This window comes from Belonocnema kinseyi, chromosome 3 (genome assembly GCF_010883055.1).
Source record: "Belonocnema kinseyi isolate 2016_QV_RU_SX_M_011 chromosome 3, B_treatae_v1, whole genome shotgun sequence".
NCBI lineage: Eukaryota > Metazoa > Arthropoda > Insecta > Hymenoptera > Cynipidae > Belonocnema > Belonocnema kinseyi.
Genome location: NC_046659.1, coordinates 78,228,990 through 78,243,023, shown reverse-complemented (window position 1 = coordinate 78,243,023; position 14,034 = coordinate 78,228,990). Strand labels below are relative to the sequence as shown.

Sequence of the window (14,034 nt, the reverse complement as noted above, 5' to 3'; positions counted from 1 at the left end):
GTTAAAATTAATTACTTAACCAACCCAGGAAAAAAGAATTCGTTGAAAAGACAACTCTGTGAATTGCGTATCTGTCATTTACAGATTCAGAAAGTTAAAACAGAATCGGTTTGCGACTATGTGAATCGGTCATTTTCTCAAGCAGCTTCGAATCTGCCATGTACTGCAATGACCATTTCAAGGGAGGTTATATTAAATCGGATTCCTTTTTTTTTAATGAGACCGACTTTTTTGGGGTTAAGCTCTCATATTTTCACACGATTTTTTAAATTGATAAATTATCGAAAGATTAAAAGAAATCATGCACAGGTCTACTAGATTCCTTTTGCTATTTTAGTTAGTAGTCTTTTACGGCATATAAGTTAGTCAACAAAATTATAACGACTAAAAGTCTTTAAAAAACAAATCAGCGGCAATTTTGGAATTCCAGTGACAGATACGCAATTCAAAAGCCTTCGAAACCCATTTACCAGAAGTGAATGGATTTTTGTTTCCTAGGAAGCATTTAAAAAAATATATAATGTACAATTATTTTGAAACGGTAAAATTTTGAAACGTTTAAAAATAAAACCAAACCATTTTTATTAATTAATTAAATTATTATTATTTTGTTATTAGATGTCAACGCTTTTCGATTATTATTAACAATAATTATAATACTAATTAGTTTTCAAGCTTGAACATTTTGAAATTTAGTTGGAAGATAAGAACGTTGGTGCGCCTGTTAGGTTTGGCATTTTTCAGGTTGGCGTGACTGTTATTGGGAACGAGATACACGAAGAGCACAACTTCCGAAAGAAGCCGCTTGAGCGAGTGAGCCGAGTTGAGCCACCAAGTATGGATTCTAGTTTGTAAAAATGATGGCTGTATCGATTCCACCGAGTGTTCATTCCCTAATTCAAGTAGTTAATGAATCAAATTTAGGTAAAATAGAAAGGTACGTGTCGCCTCCTTAAATCTTTTTGCAAAATTTTGCCATTAACTCTCCTCTAAACCTAAAATTTACTGCTTTCAGTTTCCTGAACGACACCGCGTACAGGGAAGCCATTGAAAACTCGTCTAATTACAACACTAGATTATGCAGGGAACGGAGGTTACGAATGCCTTTTCTAGACTCGCAGACTGGTGAGCTACTTTCTGATTTCAAAATTGTATTTTTCTGTTCTTTATGCTTCTGCCAAATTTCTTATTTATCTCTGAAACTGAATTAAAGTTGCATCCTTCGTTAGTGGTCACGAGTGCTGTAAAAAAAACGTATAGCATTCTGTCATGATTGACATAACCGGATTTCTAAAGACAGGAGAATTTCGCTTTTAGAAGACTTTTTTCAAAGGAAAATGGGTTGAAGTTTTGAAATTAAGGATAGGGCCCCACCCATTTGTATTCTATAGACATCCCTTTGGAAAATCAATGAAAAAGCAGTCACCTAAACGCCCACCTAAAACTAATCGTTGGACCATTTTTTTGAGTTCAAGTTGACTTTTTATTGCTCGAAAATAAATCGATTTTAGCGAGATCAGGAAGAATATTTGCGTTGCTCCCAAATTTTTCAGAAAACCAATCCAACTTTTTTTAGTATTGTATTACAAATTTTCAAAACATTAGAAATGTTATCTGTGTTGCTCCAAAATATTGCAGCTACTAAATATAATTTTTTGAAGGAATAGCAATAATTTCAGTTTAATAACAATTTCCTAAACAAAATTTATTCTAATTAATATTACTTAAAAACCTTTAGGTAAAGTTTCACTCCAAAAATTCTGTATTTTAGTTAAATTCTCCTAACGGGGGCAAATTTGTCCAGAATAAAAGTCTTTTTTGTTACTCCAAAATATTTCAAGTGGTGTATATAAAATTTGAAAGGTTTTAGGTTATTTTTTTAATTCCAAGGAATTTTCCAGAGCTTTAGAAAGTTGTAAAGGATTTCGAAATATTTTAAGATATTTAACAATATTCCATAGAATTAAAAAAAATTTCAATAACTTGAAGGTATTCCTAAAGATTTTAGGATATTTTTAAAACTTCTAAAAAGTTTTCAACGAATTTCAAAAGATTTGAAATGTTTCAGTGTTTCTTAAAAGGTTCCAGGGTGTTTTAAAGAGATTAAAATTTTTTATGTATTACTTCTAGGGATTTGAATGAATCAAAGGGATTTAAGAAAGTGTTAATGTATTTTTAATGAAATTCAGATGTAATGAACGAGTTTCGTATCACCTGTGAACTTTTAGAACATTTTTAAAGAATCCAGGGGAGTTATAAAATTTACGAGGGTTTCAATGATTTGAATAAATTTTCGAAGATTTCAGATAATATCAGATTTTATGCAATTTCACGTGCTTTTATAATATTTTAACGGTTTTCAAAAATTTATACCAATTTTGGGATTTCGTATTTTTTAACTTTTAAGGAAATTTGTAAGATTTTTAGTTCAGTTTCAACGGATTTCAAAGCATTGAAATAGCTTGGTGTATTTTTAATAGTTTGAAGTGATTCCAACAGATTTTCAAGATTTTACAGTATATTTTTTTAACTTTTAAGAATTTTTAAGAACTTGAAAAAATTTCAAGGGATTTTTAAATATTTCAGAGGATTGGAAATATTTTAGGGTATTTTTAAAAGTTCCAGGGCTTTAAAAAATGTCAAGAGATTTTAAAGTATTTGAAATATTTCAGGGCATTTTCAAGAACTTTAAAAAGTTACAAAGGATTTTTAATGCTTAGAAACATTTTAGGGTATATTAAAAGATTCTATGGAGTTTTTAATCAATTTCAAAAGATTTTTGTATAATTTAGGGTATCTAATTAAATTTCCAAGAATTTTCAGGGATTTGAAAAAATTGGAAGGTATGAAATGATTTTACATGACCTATAAGGTTTTAAGAAATTTAAAAAGATTCTCAGGGATGTTAAATGCTCTCAAATTATTGTAATATATTTCTGAAAATATCATAAAATTGAATGGAATTTCACGGAATTTTATAATATTAGATGGATTATGAAAAAGCAATAAAAAAAATCACAAGAAGTAAAGGATTTCGTAGATTTTCAAAGATTTAAAGAAATTTTCAAATTTCATTTGCATTTCATTTGGAATTGACCGGGAAATTGTATTAATTTATTCTGATATTTTTGAAATCTTTTAAATATTAAGTCCCTTAAATATTTTATAACTCCTTTCAAAATCTATGAACTCAATTAACTTTTTTATATTTTCAATTATTCATTTCCAATTCACTTGATTTTTTCTAGATGGTCTTGCTTTTGTATGAATTTCATCGAATTTTTCTCATTTTACTTAAGCTCATTCCAAATTTACTGAAATCAATAGAATTTTTTAATATTTTTTTCCCACTCATATACATTTAACTTGAATTGGTTTGCTTCTCATAAATCAAATTCTTTAAATTCTTCAGAACGTTATTCACATTATTGATGAACATTTCGATTTAAATTGGTCACTTATTTTAAAGTAAATAAGTTAATTAATAATAAGTTACAAAATTTATACATTTAACTTAAACGTGTTTTATTCCATTTGTAAATGAAGTTTTGCGGACATCCTGAAAAGTTTCCATTGCTTTAGAATTGGTAGGATTAAAGTTTGCACCTTAAATACATTTTTTATTCACTATGAATTTCAAATTTCTTAAATTTAATGTAAGATTAGTTAGTCAAGAAAACAAAAAAAATTAATATGGTTTTTGGAACTACCATTATCAAAATGATGCAGCATCAACTAAATGAGAAATTTAAAGAATTCTTAAGTTGAAATATTTCATCTCTATGATTGCAGAATTTAATTTACAAAAGTTTTCATTGCAAGTTTGGTTAATTTAATTTCACAGGAGTGGCGCAGAATCACTCTGCGCTCTTCATGAACTCGAGGGAACGAATTCCTGGCCTTTTACATGGCCAAATTTACACATATCCGAGCAAACGATGGAGGAAAAAACGCCGACAATATTTGATGCACTACATGCATCCGAAACGAGTGAGAGGTGACATCGAAGATGGCATTGAACACGTCGAAATACCAGTTGGTATTAATGATGACAGCAAAGATTCCTTAGCTCTTAAAGGTAAAAATATTCTCCTGAAAATCCAAACCAGTTATATCACTCTACATTCAAGTATTTATCAACTTTTCATCCTATTTCAGATCCTTACTATTTCTCTGATTTACTCTAAAATTGCAATAAGACAAAATTTAAATTCTTTTAATTCCTTCAATATTTTAGAATTTAGAAAGATTCTCCTACAGGGTGGCGACTTGTCCGAGAAAAGAACTTTGTTGCTCTGCGAGATTTTTTTTCGCTGATTGAAGTTTGAGAATCGAATTGGTGATAGCTCAAATACACAGAATAAATCGTTTTATCAATTTTTTCAAAAAATGGATTTATCACGTTTTATATTCGCTTACTTATTTATGAGAAATAAAATTATTTCGTTGAAAGTTAAACTCTAGTTAAAAATTATATTTGGTTGATTGAAGGTTCATCGTTTTCATTAAAAATTAATTAATTTAGTTAAAAAATTAGTTATTAAAAAATGAGAAAACTTGTTTTTCCTCTAGATGTTTTTTGGTTGAAAATATATATTTTTTAACTGAGAATTTAAATTTCATTCCAGTTAAATATTCCATAATTTTAGTTAAAAATTCATCTCTGGCTGAAAAATACTCTTTTTTTAGTTAAAAATTCTTTTTTGGTAAAAATTAATTCTCTTGGTTGAAAAGTAATCTTTTTGATCAAAAATTCAATTATTCTAGTTATAGATTTATCATTTAAGCTAAAAATTCATCTGCCTGGTTTAAAATTCAAATGTTCCAATTGAATATTTAATATTTTATTTGAAAATTCATCGCTTTGATTCAAAATGTAACTTTTTTTAAAGGTGTTTTTTCAAATAATTTTTGAACTAAAAATTTGACTTATTCCAATTGAAAATACCATACTTGTAATTGAAAATTCACATGTTTGGTTAATCGTTAATTTTTTTACTTTTTAAATGTAAATATATATGTTTAGGTTTACAATTTATCTTTTTCAGTAAAAATTAAGTTTTGTTTTAAATTCAACAATTGCAGTTGAGGATTCACTGTTTTAGTTGAAAAACTCTTATGTTTGCTTCAAAATTAGTTTTTTAACTAAAAAATGTACTGCTCTATTTTCGGTTGAAAATGATTATTTTTTAGTTCAAAATTCAACTATTTTGTTAAAAAATCATGTATTTTGTTATAAAATTGTATTTTTGGTTGAAAATTAATCTTTTTGGTTTAAAATTTTGTCGCAAACCGTGTTTTTTATATAAACTTAATTTTTTCACTTGAAAGTTGAACTACTCCATTTTCGGTAAAAAGAATTATATTTCTTAATGGAAAATTTTATCATTTGTTTCAAAAATCCTTAATTTTGCAATGTTGTGCTCTTTCGTTATGAAGGATACTTAGAATGAACGTCACGAATTAAAATAAATTTTTGGATTTTGCGGAAAATACGAATATGTTACTTTTAGTTAACCGGGAAAATTGAAAAACTTGAGCGGGAATTAGAAATCGTCCGCCGAATCGCCACCCTGCTTCTTTTAAAGCAATCCTGCAAAAATATCAGGTCTCTGGAAAAAAAGTTTTCTATAATTTTAAGAATTAAACTGATATTATTAGTAATGGCTGAAGAAAGATTAAAACTTTCGAAAAATAATTTTTTTAATCATAATTTTCGTAATTGAATTTCGTCTAACTATCGATTCTTACCAATTTAAAAAAAATTGTTAAATTTTAATAAATCATGGTATATTTTTTCGGGGAAAACATTCTCTACGACTTGACACTTTAAAATTTTGAAATGAAGTCATTAATCACGAAACATAGTTAATTTGTTTTTTAAACATTCCTTAAAAAAATTGTTTTCATGATTTCAGCTATAGAAAAGATTACTTTCAAAATTATGAACATTAGAGTTGTAAAGAATACTTTCCTCGAACAAATAAGCCATCCATTAATATAATTCAGCCATTTCTGAAAGTGTTGAGAAGCGATAGTAATAAAAAATGCAATTGCAAAAAACATTGTAAAAATAAGATTTGTTTGAAATTTAAAAATCATGAAGCGTTTCTGAAAAATGACGTTTGAGTTAAGGAAATTAGGAATTCTTTTTGTTATTTTTTCCTAATTTAACCCTTAAAGTGTATTGTGGGTATCTGAGACCCTAAGAAATTTTCAAAATCATATAAACCATATTTAATTCGAAAAAATTTAGTAAGTGTCGCCATCTAGCTTTAGTTGGATACACTAACTGTAATTAAAGGCGTCTAGCATACTGCGTCAAGCTTCAGTCTACTAGCAGAAGCTCCTGAAAGTGGAGGTAAAAAAATAATGGGGTAGTTAACACCCAGTGTGAACTTAGTGAGTGAAACAGTAATTTCGGAGCAAATTTTGTTGATATTTGTTTGCTTTCTAACGTAAGTTGACTTACGACAGTGCGTCATGCGAGAGCAGACTGTGGATGTGTTGAATAAAATATGATTGTTAAAATACCGTTATATATGTCTATTTTTTCAATTTTTATAATAATAAATCGATTTTAAAGCAAAAAATCTAATTCATCATTTTATCATAAAATTGACTTTTCAACTGTGCAAATAAATATCATTTTGAAAGCACCCATGGTGTGATTTTTTCGTATGCAAGTACACTATTTCAGAAGTATAGTCATACATTTTCAGCTTAAAATAATTGAAATTGTCTGAGTTATGATTTTTAAGTAAAAACCCCCATTTTTAACTTTTTTCAATAATTTTTTTAACAAACTTAAAATAAATTAATGGCTCTAAAAATCAATTATATCTTATAAAAGATACCTTAAACAATACATGATTAAATACGCTGGGGTGTTAAACACCCATGATGCACTTTACCGTGATTTTTACAATGTATGCACTTTGAGGGTTAAAACAGCTTCGATGCTTAAACTAAATTTGATTTTCTCCTTGAAAGATGAACACAGCAAAGATGGTTGGTATTACGATGAACAAGATATGTTAGATATGGAGGCTTTCGATGAGCCTGATCCAGATAGTGATTTTGACTATGAAGAAAGCTACAGCAGTAAAAGAAAACGAAGAAAACCTCGTGGTGGTGGCCATCATCCTACTAGAAGTCATCCACCTGTTGTTGATAGTCCGGGACCAAAGCGTACAAAGGTACCATTTTAATTTAAATATCTTTTAAAAAATCAGGGTGTCTACCTGACCGGGCAATAACTGGGAATTTGATTTAGTGAATCAAGTTTTTCAATCGATATTACTAAATGAATATTAAAAGTGATTTTATATTTATTTAGTTCAAAAAGGGAATAACTTATGATTTAAAATAAAAATATAAACCTGAAAATCAGGGAATTTTGTTCGTCAGGAAAACTTTAAGTCATTGTCATGAATAATCAGGACCTAATTTGTTTGGATAATTTTGAAATCTTTTAGAGTATTTTAAAAGACACTAAGAAACTTATAGATTTTAGGAGTTTTTCAAAAATTCCAAGGAATGTTTAAACGCCTTAATCAGTTTCAAAGTATTTGAAATATTTTAGGGTATTTTGAAAGATTACAAAGCATTTTCCAGGGTGCTGGCTGAACCGGGAATTTTATGGGAACGGGAAATGACAGTTAATTGTCAATTGTTCAATTTTGATGTATACTATATATTGTTACACTCCTATATTTCCTGGAAAAAAATCGAGAGATATTTAGAGCAAATTTAGACAAAATCCGGCTATTCGTACAGAGTTTTAGGTGCCAATAACCCACGGCCTAATTAAAAAAATGTTTTTTTTTTATTTGCAGATTTCGAACAAAAAATTGAAAAGCTTTTCAAGAATTATGAAAGGCTTCAAAAGAATAAGAAACATTTTTTAAAGATTTATAGGAAAATTGAAAATGAGTTTTTATTTTGAACATTTTATTTTAAGAGAATATTTCAAAAGATTTCCAAAATGGTCAAAAATGAATATGGAAGATTTTTTATTTTGCAGGATATAAAAAAAAAATTAGGAAGAATTGTAATCATTTTAAAAGATGTTGAGAAGTTCTGAAAACATATCAAAAGTAATTAAAAGTGTGAATAAATTTAAAACATCGTGTAGATGTTTCAAGATTTTGAAATAAAAGTTTGAAGCTCTTTAAGGATTTTTAATCTGTTTGGAATGAAAATAATTTAACTTTTAATTTAAGGAGTGTTCTATTTGTAAGAAAAATGTAATCGTTGAATTTTTATTATTTCTAATTTAAAATTGCCTAAAATGATTTGCAGCTCAGTTTTTATTAATTCAATTGACCGTAAAAAATGTTTGCGAACCTGGAAGTTGGTTATTGTGATTAAAGCGGCTTCCCTGATTTTATCAGATTTTTCTGAGGATTTATTTTCATAAAATATGACATTTCAGAGGATTTGATAATATTTCAATGGATATCAAAGAATTTATTCACAAGAAGTGAAAAATTTCGTTGTGTTCAATGATTTTCAGAAATTCCAATTTTTTAAAACTTATTCGGATTCATTTGGAATTTGCCCTGAATTCTTATTAATTTATCGTGCATTCTTTAGAATTATTTTCAACTTCTTGAATTTACTCATTTCAATCTGTTGTTTATATATATATATTTTTTTTATTCTTTTGTTTAATAAAATCACCTTGAATTCTTAGGCATTTCATCAACTTTTTTTGAATTTTTTAGCGGTGGATTCTGAGTTACTGAATTTTTTCATATTTTTCTCATAAAGAAAATTCGTCACATTATTAACGCGCATCCGTTACTTTTGGCCTGTGGGCATTAGGGAATTTTCGAGAACAAAATTATATTTCAGATCTGGAACAAGAAATTTTTCAACAAAAAACAAAAACTTATAATTCTGACTTGGAAAAAGAAATTTTCGAGAAGAATTGTAATTCTGACTTGGAACCGTAAATTTTCCAAAAGAATGATATTTTTGAGCGGGAACAGGAATTTTTCGATAAAAATTATTATAATTCTGAGTAAATTTGAAAAAAGCGTATAATATCCAGTTCGGGAAAATGAAAAATTGACCGGTGGAAAACCGGGAATTTAAAATCATCCGTAGGGTAGGTACTCTGGAAATCAACGATTCTTTATTTGTAAAAGTAGCTTTATATTACTGGATTTAACTATTTGGTTGAAAATTCGTTGTTTTTTTTATGTAATTAATTTTTTAAACTGAGAATTGAACTTCTTTTTTTTTAATTGAACGCTGATCGCTTTTAGTTGAAAATTCGTGTCTTTTGTTGAAAATTCGTGGTCTTTTGACTGAAGAATATTTATCAGTTTAAAAAATTCAGCTCATATAAGAAGTCGTAATTTTTGTTTTAATTCAGCTGTGTTTGATTAAATACTAAAATATGTATCGGTTTAAATAAAACTACTACATTTTTAGTTCAGAATTTATCCTTTTGCGTATGAAAATTTAATTACTTGATTAAAAAATAACATTTTTTAAATTAATTTTAATTGAAAATTCATCTCTGGTTAAAAAATGAGCTGTCTTCTCGAAAAATCTTCTTTTCCGTAAAAATTAATCTTTTTTGTAGAAAATTGTTGCTTAAAAGTTTATTTGTCTTTTTGAAAATGCAATATTTTTACTAAAAACGTTAGGTATTTGAAGCGGTTTAAATTGAATTTAATATAGTATCCATATTAATTTTAACTAAATATGCACTGAATTTTAAATACAAGATTCTAGCATAAAAATCTGTTTGAATTATTATTCAAATTCGTGGAGTTTGAAAAATAAATTTAAGAAATGATGAATTATGTTTTCAGTATTATTCACTTATTTAATTAATCGATGAAGCTAATATATTTAAGAATATCTTGTAGTGTTTATCAAATATTTCTAAATTAAATATATTAATTGAATCCCTAGCAGCTGAAAAATACTCTATTTATAATAAACTCGAGAAACCATATACATATTCCGAGTTGGTCGTTTTGAAAAATGCGAATTTTTTTAATAACTGCAATATGAAAAATTATACCTGGAAAAATCTTGATATACCTGGAAAAACGTGGAATTGTCAGGGAATTTGTTTCCAGGATTTACGTAGACACCCTGTAATCCATTTGAATGCGGGTATATTTTCTTCTTTAGGATACTGATAAAAAGCTTGTTTATCTCTAGGGAGGAGGCCGAGGCCGCAAGAAGGCCAACTACGATGCCATAGCTGATGCCGATAAGCCGTTCGTTTGTGACCGTAAGTTCAACCATAGATACAACTACAAATGAACAATTATTATTTATTTTCCATCACAAGAAGTTGTTCAAATTCGACCATTAAATTATCCAATTACGCCACAGAGGCACTGCGTTAAAGGAGTTTTGTTAATGTTGTTCTCTTGTTATATATTTTTACACTCTACGTTCTAAACGTAGTTCACAAAGAAGATTATTATATACAGAGAGTTAAATTGCACTAAATAAATTATTTAATTATTACGTTCAAATATTGAGTAATCGATCGACAGTAACCATCGTAGAACTTGATTTTCAAAGACAACGAAGGAATGATCATTATTCAATTGTATTCAAGTTTATTCAATTTCATTCAAGATGGTTAATACGATGCAAATCTTGTGATTTCTTTGATTTAAAAACTTGCAGTAGAAAAAAAAACAACAGATTTTTGAACTTAGTTGTAGAGTTTTGAAGGAGTATAATGGTCATTTCTGAGTGTATGGAGACAGTTAAAAATAGAGTCTATAGATTTAACTCGAATGTGCCTGCAATCTGTTTACTTTTTCCCAACGCTCCTGTTAGAGTAGCAGTACATCTAAAGAAATTTCATCTTGGCTTATGAGCTTCGGCGATCTTAATAGATAGGAGCTTTTTCGAGATCTTGATGAAGAAGAATCAGATTCTTTATTGCTTTGTCGCGATAAAGAAGAGAGAGAAAGAACGGAGCTTGTAAGCCCTAGACGAAATATCTTCGGACTACCGATACCTGCCAATAACCATACAGAGCAAGAATGCCCTGGCTCACTCTGTAGCGAGCTGATAGTCTGATACTGTAGGTGTATTCGAGCATCGAGCATTGCATCGTATTAGTTTTGCTTTTTGGGCTGGAACTCCTTCACTGCTTGTCCACTTATATATATATATATATACATACATATATATATTTATATACATATGTATATATATATAGATTACGGATAGGGTTGTGCTCTAGTGCGGAAGGTGTGCAAATGCTTTCCTTTCCCTCTTGACACTCACCCAAAATCCTCAAAATTTCCATCTGCCCCCCCCCCCCACCCCACACCCCCAACGTTATCTGTCGTCCCCCTTTGAGAACTTTTTTTACGATGGACGTTGCATTAGGTGGTTTGCGGGAAAACAGTATTTGCACTTTTGCAGTATGCAGCGCACGGTATAAAACCAGACCTGGTCTGGTCTACCATTACGGTCATTCCCACTCTACTTCCTCCGGTGATCTTGCTAAGGAACTAAGTCCCAGTCCTGCCGATGTTGAATCTCGGAGCACAGCAGACGCCGCTGTTTCGGACCAGTCAGGTTGGAGCCTAAAAATCAGCTCAATTTTCTCACTTACCCCTGAGCCAGCGCTCCACTTTCCTCATGCTCCTACACTAATTTTCACAAACATCCATCCAGAAGGGTGTCTACTCACCTGGAAAATGTGAAGAAGAAAAAACCCCTGGAAATGTCAGCTCGAGAATATGCTTAAATTTGTTTTTTAATTCTTAATATAACATTTAATAACTATGTTCCTTTTTTTTAATTAAAAGTAGCTTTATATTAATGGATCTAACTAATTTGTTGAAAATGTGTCTTTTTGGGTTGCAAATTTAAGTGTATTTTGGTGGAAATTCATTTATTTGGTTGGAAATTAAATTTTTTTGTTGATAATTGATATTTTCTGGTGGAGAATTGAACTGTTTTGAAAAAAAATCTTTTTAATTTGAAAATACAACCCTGTGGTTGGAAATCCAACTATTTTTGTATTAAAATCAACTACTTGGTTGAAAATCAACTTTTTTGTTAAAAACTCAAATCTTTTGGTTAAAAATTCAAAACTTTGTTTGAAATAACAATGTTCCTTGTTTTGTAAAGATAGCCTTATATTACTGGATTAAACTATTCTTTTGAAAATTGAACTATTGCTAGAAATTGATATATTTGGTTGAAAATTGATATTTTCTGGTCGAGAATTGAACTAGTTCAAAGGAAATTATTTTTTTTTTAATTTAAAAATACAACCATTAGGTTGGAAATTAAACTGTTTGGTTGAAAATCACCTTTTTGTTTTAAACTCAAATCTTTGGTTAAAAATTCAAACCATTTGGTTTAAATTTTTTTCTTTGTAGAAAAGTTCGTATTTAATTTGAAAACTCGTCTGTTTTAGTAGATATCCTATCATTTTTGGTTAAAAATGCTACGGTTCGGTTAAAAATTCATATCTTTAATTGAAAATTGAACTATTTTGATCGAAATTCGTATCTTTTTGTATGAAAAATATTTTTTTTTTTCAACTAAAAATTTAATTATATTTTTTGGTTCAAAATTTATATTTTTAAATGAAACTTCAAATTCTTGAATGAAAATTTAACAGTTTGATTGAAATTTCTTATCTCTTTTGACAGAAAAATCTTTTTTAGTTGAAAATTCGTGTATTTTGGTTGAATTCAACTGTTTTTTAAAAATATTTTGTATTCATTATATAAAATGAAATAACAATGTTCCTTCTTTCGTAAAAAAAAAATAGCCTTATATTACTGGTTTGAACTATTCTGTTGAAAATTTAACTATTTTGGTAGATATTGATATATTTGGTTGAAAATTTATATTTTCTAGTCAAGAATGGAACTGGTTCAAAGAAAATTAATCTTCTTTGTTTAAAAATACATTTATTTGGTTGGAAATCCTATTTTTGTATTAAAATCAACTATTTGGTTGAAAATCAACATTTTTGTTTAAAACTCAAATCTTTGGTTAAAAATTCAAAACTTTGGTTTACATTTTGTTCTCTTTGTAGAAAAGTTCGTGCATTTAATTTAAAAACTCGTCTGCTTTAGTAGATATTCAATCATTTTTGGTTAATAAAGCAACGGTTTGGTTACAAATACATCTGTTTCATGGAAAATCGAACTATTTTGATAAAAATTTGTATCTTTTTGTATAAAAATTATTTTTTTCAATTCAAACTTTAATTATATTTTTTTGTCGAAAATTTATATTTTCAAATAAAACTTCAAATTCTTGCTTCAAAATTCAACAGTTTTACTGGAATTACTTCTCTCTTTCGACAGAAAAATCTTTTTAATTGAAAATTGGTATTTTTTGGTTGAATTCAACTGCTTTAAAAATATTTTTTATTCGTTATATAAAATGAAATAACAATGTTCCTTCTTTTGTAAAAATACCCTTATATTACTGGATTGAACTATTTTGTAGAAAATTTAACTATTTTGCTAGAAATTGATATATTTACTTGAAAATTGATATTTTATGGTCGAGAATTGAAATGGTTCAAAGAAAATTCATCTTTTTTATTTTAAAAATACAACTATTTGGTGGAAAATGAACTTTTTTTCTTAAAAATTCAAATCTTTTGGTTGAAAATTCAACTATTTTTGAAAAAAATCGTTTTTTACCTTTAAAATGCAAAAATTGGGTTTACATTTTTTTCTCTTTGAAGAAAATTAACCTCTTTTGTTAAAAGTACGTATTTAATTTGAAAATTCGTCTGTTTTAATAAAAATTCAATCTTCTTGGTTACTAACGTAACGGTTTAGTTTTTGTACGGAAATTAATTTTTTCTACTGAAAATTTAATTATTCCATTGTTTCGTAGAAATTTTATTTATTTTTTGAATGAAAATTTACATGTTTGCTTGAAAATTCTTGTCGTGTTAAAAATGCAATGTTTTGCTTAAAAGTTTAACAGTTTAATTGAAATTTCATCTCTCTCTTGACTGAAAATATTTTTTTTTTAGCTTGAACATTCAAAAAA

The 14,034-nt window shown here is 28.0% G+C and overlaps 1 protein-coding gene across 3 annotated transcripts in view; it reads left to right on the top strand.

The window, feature by feature from the left end:
• Window positions 1-775: 775 nt before the first annotated feature.
• LOC117168776 (zinc finger protein ubi-d4 B) overlaps window positions 776-14,034 on the top strand; it is a 35,792-nt gene continuing 22,533 nt past the window's right edge. For 2 of the 3 annotated variants that reach the window (XM_033354558.1, XM_033354557.1), the window contains exons 1-6: window positions 776-937; window positions 1,016-1,125; window positions 3,845-4,078; window positions 6,994-7,199; window positions 10,189-10,261; window positions 11,422-11,577. In XM_033354558.1, coding sequence (XP_033210449.1) covers window positions 858-937; window positions 1,016-1,125; window positions 3,845-4,078; window positions 6,994-7,199; window positions 10,189-10,261; window positions 11,422-11,577 — 859 coding nt within the window. In that variant the 5' untranslated portion in view covers window positions 776-857. The remainder of the gene's footprint in view (window positions 938-1,015; window positions 1,126-3,844; window positions 4,079-6,993; window positions 7,200-10,188; window positions 10,262-11,421; window positions 11,578-14,034) is intronic. The other variant, XM_033354559.1, reaches the window with a different exon arrangement.